The sequence below is a fragment of the Chiloscyllium punctatum genome, chromosome 20 (assembly GCF_047496795.1).
Source record: "Chiloscyllium punctatum isolate Juve2018m chromosome 20, sChiPun1.3, whole genome shotgun sequence".
Taxonomy (NCBI): domain Eukaryota; kingdom Metazoa; phylum Chordata; class Chondrichthyes; order Orectolobiformes; family Hemiscylliidae; genus Chiloscyllium; species Chiloscyllium punctatum.
The window spans coordinates 31,539,070-31,552,788 of NC_092758.1; the positions used below are offsets into that span (position 1 = coordinate 31,539,070).

Genomic DNA, 13,719 nt, shown 5'->3' on the forward strand with positions numbered 1-13,719 from the left:
GCAGCTAGGCAACTTCAGAGTGCGAAAGCGCCTGGCCCTGATGGTCTCCCAGGTGAGGTTTATAGGGATTCTGTGAGGGCTGATATTGGAGATGTACAATCACTCCTGTATACATGAATGCCTACCACCATCTTTGAGAGAAGCTAATATAGATAATAATAGACAATAGATGCAGGAGTAGGCCATTCTGCCCTTCGAGCCTGCACCACCATTCAATATGATCATGGCTGATCATCCTTAATCAGTATCCTGTTCCTGCCTTATCTCCATAACCCTTGATTCCACTATCATTGAGAGCTCTATCCAACTCTTTCTTAAATGAATCCAGAGACTGGGCCTCCACTGCCCTCTGGGGCAGAGCATTCCACACAGCCAACCCTCTCTGGGTGAAGAAGTTTCTCCTCATCTCTGTCCTAAATGGTCTACCCGGTATTTTTAAGCTGTGTCCTCTGGTTTGGCACTCACCCATCAGCGGAAACATGTTTCCTTAATTCTTAAGCAGGGGAAGGTTCCTGAGGATTGTGCCTCAGACAGGCCTATCTCTCTATTAAATTCAGATTTCAGGATTCTGTCCAAGATCCTGGCACTGAGATTGGAAAGAGTGTTGCCCCCTATTATTAAAGAGGACCAGACAGGCTTTATAAAGGTCCGTAGGTCCTCTAATAATATTAGAAGGTTGCTGAATATGGTTCAAGTTTGTCATCAGCAATCGATTCAGGGGTTGGTGATTTCCTTAGATGCAGAGAAAGCATTTGACTGCTTGGAATGGCCGTATCTTTTTTTATGTCTTAGAACAGTTTGGGTTGGGTGGAGTCTTTGCTAGGTGGATGGATGTTTTTTTTCGCCACCCCCTGGCCACGATCATCACCAATGGGGTGAAGTCTGGGAATTTAAGGATTGATAGGGGTAGTCGGCAAGGCTACTCCCTCTCACCGTTGTTGTTTACGTTAGTGATAGAGCCGCTGGCAGAGAACATTCGTCAGAACGTCCACATAAGTGCTCCGGATGTGGGATAGAGGGCACACAAGATTATACTGTATGCGGATGATGTCCTTCTGTTTTTATCGAACTCGATGACCTCAGTACCCCATTTGATACAATGTATCAATTCATTTGGGGCTATTTAAGGATATAAGATTAACTTTGCAAAATCTGAGGCTATGCCTTTGGGGAACCTTAAGGATGTGCCAGAAGTTGAAGGTGACCTTAAGTTCCCTTTTCAGTGGTCACTGGTAGGGTTCCAATACCTAAGCATTTTTATTACCCCCAAGTTTGATCTGTTATTTTGGACTAACTTTGCTCACTTGTTTGACAATATTAGGTGAGATCTCCAGAGATGGTACGTTCTTCCAATTTCATGGCTGGGCCAAATATCTCTCATTAAGATGAATGTTCTTTCTAGTTTGCTTTATCCCATGCGTATGCTCCCTATAATGTTTCCCAGGTCAACGCTGCGGAAGCTTATGGGGTGGTTTGGTTCCTTTGTCTGGCATCATGGGCGGCCCCTCATCAAACTTACTCAATTGCAGTTGCCTCAAGGAGGGGGAGGAGTTGATTTCACAGATATCAGGAGGTATCGTTGAGTTCCCTGCTGTCCTTTGTCTGCGATTGGGTAGGTAATGATCCAAAACTCAATCTAGCTGGACATGGAGGCCTCCCAAGCAAAGTGCCCTCTTATTAACCTGTTGTTCATGGATAAGATGAGGACCGTATGGGCCACTGCCGGAACCCTATTGTCATTAGTACAGTGAAGGCATGGAGGCTGATGTATCAGAGTGAGGGTTGTTTATCCCAGACTTTGCCACTTACACCTAAAGTTGGCATGCTAGGGTTCCAACCAGGGATGATGGACTCCGGATTCAAACTATGGGCAGTGAGAGGAGTTTCGAGTTTGGGAGACTTGTTTGAGGGGGAGGTTATGATGTCTTTTGAGCAACTGAGCCGCAAATTCGGGTTACCCAGCAGAGATCTTTTCCATTTTTTTTCAGGTTAGAGATTTCATCCAGAAGAAGACTATGCTTCTATCTAAGCCCGATACAGAGAGGTTGTTGCTACGTTCCACAAGCACCCTTTCGGTTAGTTCCCTCTATTGCCTGCTGGGTGGCAAGGCCTGGCAGGATATTGACTGGTTATGTGAGATCTGTGAGCAAGAGCTAGGAGTGGAGATCTCTTCTGAAATATGGGAGAATACTCGAAAAATCTTAATCTGTAATAGGACATGCGCTACGCAGTTAAAAGTTCTGCACAGAGCTCGTCTGGCAAAGTTTAAAAAAGGGGTATCTTCACTGTGCCCCAAATGTAAAATAAGTGTAGATACTCTTACCTATTGCTTCTGGACATGCCATAGGCTCCGTGTTTATTGGAGGGCTGTGGCAGGAGAGATAGGGAGGGTATTGAGGACTGATGTCAAAGTAGACCCGATATCTCTCCTCTTCGGTCTACCGGATTTACCATCTTTAGATGGGCATGGGAAAAAACTATTTAATATTTTTGCATACTGTGCACGGAAGAATATTCTGATGAATTGGGTGTCTGAGAACCTGCCAGGCTTGCTTGGATGGCAGAAATTAATTATGGAGCACATTCCCTTGGACATTTTTACAAACATGGTGCACCACATAACAGACCATTTTTATAAGTCATGGCAGCCCTACTTGAGTTATTTGAATATAGATTTGTCAGTTATCTTAACTATGGTGTTTGTTTAACCAAGATGGTTAGATTTGTCAAGCCCTGGGCCCTGGAGGTGGTCTCCTGAGTTAATACAGGTATATATACAATGCTCCCGTTCCTTTGTTTGGGAGGTTTGCGCCGAGCATAGCTGTTCTGTATTTTGTGGTTTTTTTCTTTTCTTTTGTTTGTTGTTGTTTTGTATTATAGGGAAGGTAATAGTTAGTTGACAGTAGTTGTATTGTAATTTGTGGGGTTTTTTTCCTTTTTCATTATATTGATATTTGTTGTTGATTGTATTTTTCAATAATTTTATATGTTTGTAAAGTTTTTAAAAATCGCTAATAAATATATTTACCAAAAAAAGTGAACATTTAAATCCAGAGAAACAGTTTTAAATTTTATTTGGCCCTATTGACACCAAATGTGTAACTCTGCAGTTATTTCATTGAAGACTAATTCTTTCTTTGCAACAGGACTGCTTGTGGTTCTTTGGCTGTAAAGTCCTTTGAGACATTGGCTTGTGAAAATGTTTTAAAAATGCAAGTTTTATCTTTTTAAGATTTGGTGATTAAAACATGTTTATTGATGGACTGTGTGGTTGATTCTAGTTGTTAAGTAGATGACAGAAAAGATCTAGAGACGTTTTTTCAAAGAAAGGCCAAAAGGAAATCTGATTGTATGTAAAGTTATAAAAGGTTGAAATACGGTGGATTCAAGGTTTTTTTTCGCTGTGTGAAGAATTTAAGCACAAATTAAAATATACCATAGGAACTTGATTCCTGTGCAGTATGTGATATGTAATTGGAACAATTATTTAAGCAAGTTATGAAATAAGAGCTTAATGGATTATGAATTAAGTAGACACAGTCATCAAATAGGATTCTGTTTATTAGAAATGCACCAATGAAATATGGGGGTGTAAAGACTCTATTTATTTTTATTTTCCTGTACTTATATGGATTGCAATAGGAATAGGATTATTAAATGCCAAAGATTATGGAAGAGATTTCTCTTTTTTTCCTAAAAAGTAAGCTACTAGCACACATTGTAAGGCTGACCACAAGTAGCTGATTAGTTTGTGGAATATGATCAGTTGCCAATAACAAAGACCTTCTACTTGCTACCAGCTGTGCAATTGGCTCCCAGGTAGCTGAACAGCTTGGGGGATGTGAATGTGGCAGCCAGAACCTTTTGAGACCTCTGAAAAGGAAGATGTTGTCTTTGCCTTGGCAATAATAACAAAACACTTAATGCCTGAAAAAAGCCATGTTATTTAACCCTTACCAGTTGATGTAGGCTGTTGCTTTAACAATAAATCAGACTTTATACATGGTGAACTAGTTGCTGTGTACTTCCTGCAATAGTTAAAATGTCCACTAGATATAACAAAATTATAAATGAGTTTATGAAAAATTTCTTTGATTTGGTACAGGGATCTGGATTGAAAAAATTTTCACTTGCGAATCACAGAATTTTAAAGTGTTTTGTAAGATAAGTAAATACACAGTATGAGAGTGCTTTTTCTCACAGCAAATAGTTTTATGTAATAAACTGCCTGGAAGTGTGGAGGCAGGTTCATTTGAATTGAAGGGAGAATTGAATAATTCTTTTTAAATGGGAAAATGCAGTGGTTTGGTTCTCTGATCATTTAAAATTCTTGCTAGTGTAGATACAATGAGCTAAATGGCTATCATCTGCACTGTAACAGTTATGTGATTTGCTAAACTTTCTTTTTCAACTAGGAAAATACACGTTTGCACATTATACACTATTGTCCATGAAACTGAATGAAGAATATGTTTCTATGTTCAGAATGTGTTTGTATTATTTTGAGAGAGAAAGCATTTCTTCTGCTTTCACAATGGGTCATTGTATTACAGGTTAAATTAATTCCATCACACACAAAGTATATACAGAAGCATAAGAACTGAGCAAATTTGAAAACACTTCCATGTTTGTGTAAAAAAAAAAACAAGCTGCCAGGTCTGTTTTCTTTGTCACACCTCATTGGGGCTTCGAATGCTGCAATCAAATCCTCAAATTCCCAAGGTTGTCAAAGAAGTTTAAAAATTCTAGTGATGTACACAAAAATCCCCAGCTTATCTGTCTGAGAAACCCTGACAAACATAACACCTGGATGAGATTTCTGTACCAACAAAAACTACTATTTATTACAATAAACAGATTCAAACCAAAAGTAAATAACTATGATCCATTGACATAATTCTATTAATTAAATCTTCCCCCAACACACACAAACAGGCAAAAGCATTGGTGTTATGGCTTCAGGAGAAAATAAATCACTGGAGAAGCAGTTCAATGGATGATTCTTTTGCTTGCCATGGTTTTCTATTCCATCTATCTTTTCCAGATTCTTTTCCCTTCTTTGCAGGCTGCACAGGCAAAGTCTCTTGGTTCCTAATTAATACACTCATCTTACAACTGGTGAGGGGAAGTAATCTGTTTTCCTCAGGCTTTACATAATTTACTGGAGAAAAACACATAGCTATCTGTCCTTATTAACATAAACATCTGGACTGCTGCAACATTCACTATCCCAAGCTTTTCAACTTTCAGGAGCCAATCACTTAGTTGTTAGGTTGATAACCTTTTGACATCCACAACTGGTCACAACACAATGAACCAATCCACAACCTGTAACTGGCTAAATCTCACTTTCTACACTCTCTGCCTGGTACTGGCCCATCTACAAATGACTTCACCCCCCCCCCCCCCCCCCCCCTTCTTGAACAAAGCAGTGTAAACGTGACTTAGTATGTTTCAGTGACATTATAAAAGTGCAGCAATATATCTACAATTCTTGATTTCATACAGTCAATTTCCCATTTCAGTCCAATATCAAAAAAACAGAAATGCGAAGATACCATCTTTAATCTTCAGTAGAAATATTGGTTACAAAAGGTTACTTTGTTCAGTTGACAACAGACACTAATAAGCCCTTTTGAAAATTTGAAAAACTGAATTCTTCTCATGTTTCTCAACTGATGCACTATTCACTAGTAATGTTTTTATAACTGTTCAAATAATTAGTTAGGTGCTGTTGTCTAACATGTGCAGCTTAATTAGCACAGTGGATTATTTCTGGATGTTTCATTAGTGTTTTATCAACCAAAACTTGACAGAGTTGCATTGCTTAATATGGCAGATGACTAAACACTTGGTCAGAAATCTATGTTTGGAGGAGCATCTCAAAGGAAGAAAGTTGGACTGAAAGGTCTGTTTCTGTGTGATACATCTCTGATCCTCAGTAGGAAGGTTCAGGGAGGGAATGCCTTGCTTTTCAGGCCCTTGGCAGTTGAAATCAAGGCTGCTCATGGACTAATTTAAAATTTGAGAGCAATAAAAGGTCAGAAATGGAAGGATGAAGATGCCTTAGAGTTGTCTGACTGAAGAAGCTTAGAGATGTAGAGTAGTGAGGCTATGGAACAGTTTGCAAGCCAGGCTGAGAACTTTTGAGACTGGCTACTGGATGAGCAGTGCTTCAATGTAAGTGAGCAAGTACAAGGTGGGTGATCAGTCAACATGCAAGTTAGGTTATAGGCACCAGCATTTTGGATGCTGTCAGATTTATGGAAAACTGGAAAGTGGTTGATCATTGATCTGCTTTAATTGTTCTGAGGGGGAAAATAGGAAGAAAAAAATTGCCTAAAACAAGGAAGTGGAGCAGTTGGGTTCTAATTAGATGCTGCTTCAGCTCCCTAACTTAGAGATACAAAATTCCTGCTGGTTATTTTCACCAGGAGGAGAAAGTGAGGACTGCAGATGCTGGAGATCAGAGCTGAAAAATGTGTTGCTGGAAAAGCGCAGCAGGTCAGGCAGCATCCAAGGAGCAGGAGAATCTTGTTTCGGGCATAAGTCCTTCTTCAGGAATCCTCCGGAATCTTCAGGATGCTGTACAATTTAAGACCGCTTTGATAAAGCATTTTTCAAACCATTGGTCTTTACCTCCAAGATGACCAGCTGCAAGAATGAGAATGGCAGATCTGTCTGTTCCTTTTCAAATTGCATAACATTCTGACTTGAAAGAATATCACTATTCCATCATTGTCTTTGTGCCAAAGCTCCCCACAGAAAACTGAGACAGCTAGCATTACAGTATGTAAAGACATACAAATTGAGAATAGGAGCAGGATGAGGCCAAATAGTGGAGTAGCTCAAAGAGCTGTTTGAGATCATGGCTGATCTGATTTGTTGCCTCAGCTCCACATTCCTGTCTAATCTATCATTCTTGATTTCCTTAGATCGAGCATCTATCTAAATCAACTGCAAATCCAAAGTCTCAACATGCATTCCATTCTTGGGAAGAGAATTTCACATTGTAATGACCTTCGAAGGAAGAAAATATTCCTCTGTCTTTAATTGCTCTTAAACCGTATCCTATAGTTTTATTGTAGCCCATCCTGCATGGGGCACTTAAGATCTTAATGTTACAGTAAACTCACTTAGTATTCTGGGTATGGTCTCAACAATGCCCTGAACAACTGTAGCAAAATATCTTTACATTTGTGTTCTATTGTATTTTAATAAAGGACAGCATTCAATTTGTCTTAGCAGTCATTTGCTGTATCTGCAATTTGTGATTCATGTTCAGGACATCCAGATTGCTCTGAAAGCACAATTTTGCATTCTCCATTTAAATAAAAAAGATGCCTTTCCATTCTACCTGCAAATTTGGACATGTTAATATTCTGTAAAACTTTTGCTGATCACTTAATATATCTTTACCACTTTACAAATTACTTATCCTCTTCACAGTTTATTCTGTTATATATCTTTGTTAGCATAGATCAGGTTCCTTCATCCAAATCATTGAAATTGATTATAAATAATTGAAGTCCTTGTGGCATTCCACCACTGATTTACAGTTCTCCAACCTCCGGGAGACCCATTTCCCTCTACTCTGCACCCTGCAGCCAATCAATCCTGTATGCATGATAATATTTTAGCCTGTACAAAATGAGCTGTCATGAGTGTCCAGGACAACTCCTTCCTAACTCTGCTGCCATCTCTGCTGGGTCTGACTTGCTGGAACTAGGGGTAGTCTGAGACATTAAGATCTGATTCCACGAGTATAACTATATCTAGTTGTTGCTTGACTGGTCTGTGAGGTGGGTCTCCCAATTTTGTCACGAGTCCCAAGATTATATTTAAAGTTTTTAAGTAGGATATTGCAGTGTCATTGTTAGCCATTGTTGTTTCTGTTACCTAGGTTGATGACAGGTGGTGCATCCAGTTTTATTCCTTTTATTGAGACACCTTAGCAGTTTGACACAACTGGATGACTTGCTTGGCCATTTCAGACAGCAGTTAAGAGTGAGTCACATAGCTACGGATCTTGAGTCACATGTAGGTCAGACCATATAAAGCGGTCGGGGTGGGAGGGGGAAGGGGCAGAAATGATAGTTTCCTTTCCCAAAGGATAGGAGTCCACTAGATGGATATTTATGAATATTGACAGTACTTTTATAGTAATCATTAGATTTCAAAATCTATATTTTAATGTATTCAAATTGTCAATTGCTATGGTGGAATTAAAACCTGGAACATTACTGTGTGTCTGGATTATTTGTCCAGCAACAATATACCTACACTATTGCTTCTACTAAATGCTTTCCTGTAAACTCCCTCTTGTAATTGTAGTTTTCCATAATTCCATTTACCTTTTCAATATACAAAGTATTATTAGTGTGTTTACTTTGTTGAAGACAAACAAAATATCTGTAGAATGCATCTGTCATTTCCTTATTTGTCCATCATTAAATCCACAAATCCTGCTTTGTAGAGGGCCAAGATTCATTGCTAGTTACCCTTTTTAAAACTAAAATGTATATTGACTCTTGAAACTATCTGCTTTTATATTTATTGCTGTCTTTCATACTTTAATATCTTTGTTCGCTATTGCTATTTTTAAAACTGTTCAGTCTTCTGACTTACGCTACTGTTTGCAGAATTGATTTTTAAAAGAAAATTATCTTTATCATTTTTAGTCACACAGGATGTATCCTGTGTTTCTAGATGCCTCTTTTTCCATTGGAATGTATTGTTGCTGAGTGTCACAAAATATTTACTGTCTATTTTAAAAATAATTAGGTTTGCATGGAATATTATCATACTTGTGATGGATCATGAAAAGATTCAGTTTGTATCACTGAACTCATAAGAATATGGACAAATCCCTATACAATAGCCAGTGTTTTTCTTCCACAACAGGCTGTAAAAACAAAGAAAACGTTTAAGCCAAAACAGACAAGCACACCAGTAGAGACATTTAAACAACCAACAGTAAGTTTACAGTTCTGTATTATTTACACTACCGTATGCAATTTGTTCAAAAATCTAAAATATAAGCCTAATATTTCAATAAAAGTAAAGTACTGTGACTGCTGTAAATCTGAAATTAAAAACAAAGTGCTGGAGAAACTTAGCAACGCTGGCAGTATCAGTGGAGAGAGAAATAGTTTACTTTGAATCCTCCATTAATTTTTTTACAGAACTTAAGTTCAGCAGACCTGAATTTCTAAAGCATATTGTGTCTGGTCCAAATAGTCATTTTAGAGTTATAGAAACATAGTACAGAAAGAGGCTCTATAGGGCCCATTGTTTTTTGATTATTACAGACACAATCACTTAACTACCCTAATCCCAATTTCCAGCACTTATTCCACAGCCTTTGTATGCCTTGGCTTTGGAAGTGCACATCTAAATACTTAAATGTTATGAGGGTTTCTGCCTCTACCAGCCTTACAGGCAGTGAGTTCCAGATCCGACCACCTTCCAGAAGAAAATGTTTTACCTAACATCTCCTCTCAACCTTCTGCACATTACCTGAAATTCATGCCGCCAAGTCCCACCATCAAGGGGAATCGTTTCTTCCAGTCTGCGCTATCTATGCCCTTCATAGTTTTATGCATCTCAGGCATGACCCTCTCAATCTCCCCTGCTCTAAGGGAAATAACCCCAGTCTGTCCAGTCTCTTTGCCTGGGCTAAGCATTTCAGTTATTCAATGTCCTGGAATTTTCTCTGCAACCTCTCCATTGCTATCACATTCCTCATGTAATGTGGAATCCAGAACTGCACATGATACTCTAGTTGTGACCTTACCAATATTTTAAACAACAGTTCTAGCATAACTCCCTGATTTTAAACTCCATTCCTCAACTAGTAAAGGTAAGCACTGCATATACTACTTTTACCACTTTTTCCAACTGTCCTGATACCTTAATGGACTGGTGTACATGCACACCCATCTGACCAGCCAGTCTATATCCTCTTGTAGTCTAAGGTTATCCTCACTATTTACCACCCACCTTACTGATCAACCCTCCCTCATTTAAGTCGAAATCATTAATGTAACCCGAAAACAGCAAGGCACCAACATGAATCCCTGCAGAGTTCCCATGGACGTCGGCTTCCAGTCACACATACAGTTCATGACCATTACCCTCTGCTTCTGCCATTCAGCCAATTCTAGATTCAATTTGCCAAATTTCCTTGGATCTCATTGTCTCTGACCTTTGCTATCAATCTCCCATGTGGGACCTTATCAAAGTCCAAGTACACTATATTGAATGCACTCTCCTCAACACACTTGATCACCTCTTCAAAAAAATGCGATCATGTTGGTCACGTATGACCTCCCTTTAACAAAACCATGTTTACTGTTCTTGATTAAGCTCTGCTTCTTCAAATGCAGATTCATTCAGTCCCTGGAATTGCTTCCAATAGTTTCCCCACCACAAAGGTTTCACTGACCAGCCTAGAGTTTCCTGGTTTATGCCTTGCTCCCTCCTTGAATAAAGATACTATGCTGCAGATTATCCTCCAGTCTTCTGGCACCCTATGTGTGGCCAGAGAGGAACTGAAAATTTTTGAAAGTATCCCTGCTATTTCTTCCCTTGCCACACTCAAGAACCTGTGATAAATTTCCAAGGCCAAATAAAATATATCTACATTTTAGCCTGCTAGATTACTCAGAACCTCTCCCCTTTTATTCTAATTTCTTTAAGTATATCAGAGTCCTATTTTCTGATTTCTATACCCATACCATCTCTCTCACTAGTGAACATTGACCCAAAGTATTCATGTAGAACCCTACCTACATCCTCTGACTCCATGCAGAAATTATCCTTGTGGTTCTTAATAGGTCCTGCTCTTTTTTTTTCTCTCCCCCATTATCCTATTAACCTGTATTGTATCTATCAAACAACTTAGGATTTTCCTTTGTTTTACCAGCCAGTATCTTTTCAGATTCCATTTTAGTATTTCTACCTGCCCTTTTAAGTTCTCTCTTGCACATTCTTGACTCCTCCAAGGCTTCTGCTGCTTTGAGCTCTTGGTATCTGCTGTCAGCCTGGCTTTTATGTTTCATCCAATGTTGTTTATCCCTTGCTATCCAAAGTTTACGGCATTGATAGTCCCACCCTTTGTCTTTATTGAAACACATTGGCTCTATGCTCTCCATATTTCCTCCTTGAATATATCTCACTGCTCTGAGACAGATTTACCTGAAAGTATCTATTCTCAGTCTACTCAGAGCCAAATCCTATCTGGTCTTATTAAAATCAGCTTTCCCTCAGTTGAGAACTTCTAATTCCAGGTCTATCCTTGTCCCTTTCAATTTAATGAATTTAATTTAAACATTGTTTTTAAAAAAATTAATGAATAGCTTATGTAAACTGGATCATGATAGAATAGCTTCACAACCCTGAGTGTGGGATATCATTTAATTGAATATTAGGTACTCATAACTGCATGCAATTGGATAACTGCAACTAACCTAGATGTGCTGAAATAATTTAACTGTAAACACATAATTAAGAATCTTGCTGGCTATTCCACTTACAGTTGGTGCTCAATCACCTTCCTGATCTGCAGAAATGTGATGAGACTAAAGTTTCTTTGTTCACTGGTTTAAACATATGCAGGGAGAATCGCACATACCTCAAAATGCATTCCCACAATGAATATGAATTCCCAATAAAATGCTAAATCACGTTCACTGGATCTGAAATGTTAACTCTGCTTGCTCTCCATAGTTGCTGCTGAGTTTCTCCAGCAATTTTTGTTACAAATTCCACTAACTGATTACACATGGTAACAGTTATACAATTACAGTTGTTTGTTGCAGTCAACCAATCATGCATATCTGTTACCCAGTTTTATTATTGCACACTGTTTTAAAACAATGCTACCACAATCCAGTTACATACATTTCTTCATTAGTTTCTTATAAATCACATCACTACATTCTTGCAGTACCCCTCAACTCCTGTGTGCTGGCTAGACAGTGATAACATACTGGTCTTAACCAGTTCTCTCAACGTCTGAACATTTCTTGTATTTTACCCCTTTTTGTTGTACAGATGATGTTTGATGTGACTGTTTGGCAATATAATCTGGAAACACATAGATGAGAGAGAATATGCATCTGAGGATATAGAATCTTGGATAATTCTAATGGTAACATTGTGTAAGTGGCAGAAGTCATTGCAGATGATCCTTTGGCTTTAACTTTTTAGATGGGATTGGGACTGGGTAAAGGCGGTTCCAGGACAATTGAGGAAATTGTTTGCAAGGATAATTGTAGGTGAACATACTTTGAGGAGGCATTTTATCTCTTTACATTACTTGAATCAAATTACTCCTTGCCTTTCTGTACAGTTTGAAAATCACTGCAAAATTTTAAACTAATTGAAACCTTTATGCAAAGGGAATAATTGATTTGTTTTTAATAAACAGTTTGTAGATTGTATTTGTAGTAAACACTTTTGAAATGTAGAAATGACTGAAAATATGCAAAAGGTAAGTCAGTGGTTCAGAGAAAATAACATTTTGGATATAGGTCCTGCTACATAGTTTAACAATGGAATATTATTTTTCAATGCTAAGTAACCTCCCCCTTCCAACATTAGTGATGTTCTTAATTGTATAAATCCTTCCTTCCTATTTGTGTAATTTAACTCTCGTGCTCCAAACATCTGCATTTGAGGGGGAAAAAAGTTCTATACAGGCCTCAAATTGGACATTGGAGTTCTATAAAGTTCCTTTATATTAAAAAAATCCATCCCATGAGTTATGCATGATTGCATGGAAAGAAGGGGGAGAAAAAATATTGCATTAGACACTAGCTTATTTTGAGACACTTCCTATTTATTCAGCATACTTTTTTTGTTGTACATATCATTAAAGATACAAGTCCATTGAAAGCAGAAAATGAAAAAAATACAAGTTAATATCAATTAAAGCAAGAGATTTTTAGTTGATGCAGTGTATTGCACAGTACCACAGTTAGCCTATTTCATACAAAACTAAAGTTCTTGTAACAAATGACAATACTTTGATCAGCAACATTATTACTTTGGGTAAATTGCTTTTGGACATTTGAAAGTGACTTGGAAAATCTTTTTCGTTCTTTTTATTCTTGTTAGAAACTAAAACAACAAGATGAAGTACCGATTTGTAGCATCATCCTGGCTCCAGTGTGCGACCGACCATCTGATGCTTTACAGTGTGAACAAGTGAGACATTGGACTTCGTTGGAAAATGCGCCTATAGGTAAGTGACTGAAATGTCTAGTTTTGCTCTGCCTGTTTATCCAAGGTTATTGGTATACCTACTATAAATCAATCTAATGGAATTCATAATGGTTAAAGTCAATTATTTCAATTCTAACACTTTTTCAAATGTTTTAGGTGCATGCGCATCATATGCCATAATGGCGTAAGCCTTTCCATTTGGGTCTCCGGTTGAAAAATAAAATTAACTGGTAGTAACTCCACAGTTAATGCCATGGCAATCTGATAGCATACATTGAACACATAATTCAGATGAGTTAACCTGTGATTTTGGTACTGAATTCTAAATGCAGTAACATGTTGATATTTGATAAACCTTTTTAATTATTTTAATGTTATCTTGCCTGAGATTATTTTGACATTTGTAACTTGAATTACTCTTGTATGGGGTCCAACTCCTGCACAGAGTTTTTTAAAATGTAGAGTCATAGACACATAAGCATGGAAACT

At 38.0% G+C, this 13,719-nt stretch overlaps 1 protein-coding gene across 1 annotated transcript in view; it reads left to right on the forward strand.

Annotated features, from left to right (window-relative positions):
• LOC140492316 (uncharacterized) overlaps nt 1–13,418 on the forward strand; it is a 68,556-nt gene extending 55,138 nt beyond the window's left edge. The window contains exons 11-13 of the mRNA XM_072591262.1: nt 8,905–8,976; nt 13,123–13,249; nt 13,387–13,418. Coding sequence (XP_072447363.1) covers nt 8,905–8,976; nt 13,123–13,249; nt 13,387–13,418 — 231 coding nt within the window. The remainder of the gene's footprint in view (nt 1–8,904; nt 8,977–13,122; nt 13,250–13,386) is intronic.
• Nucleotides 13,419–13,719: the final 301 nt, after the last annotated feature.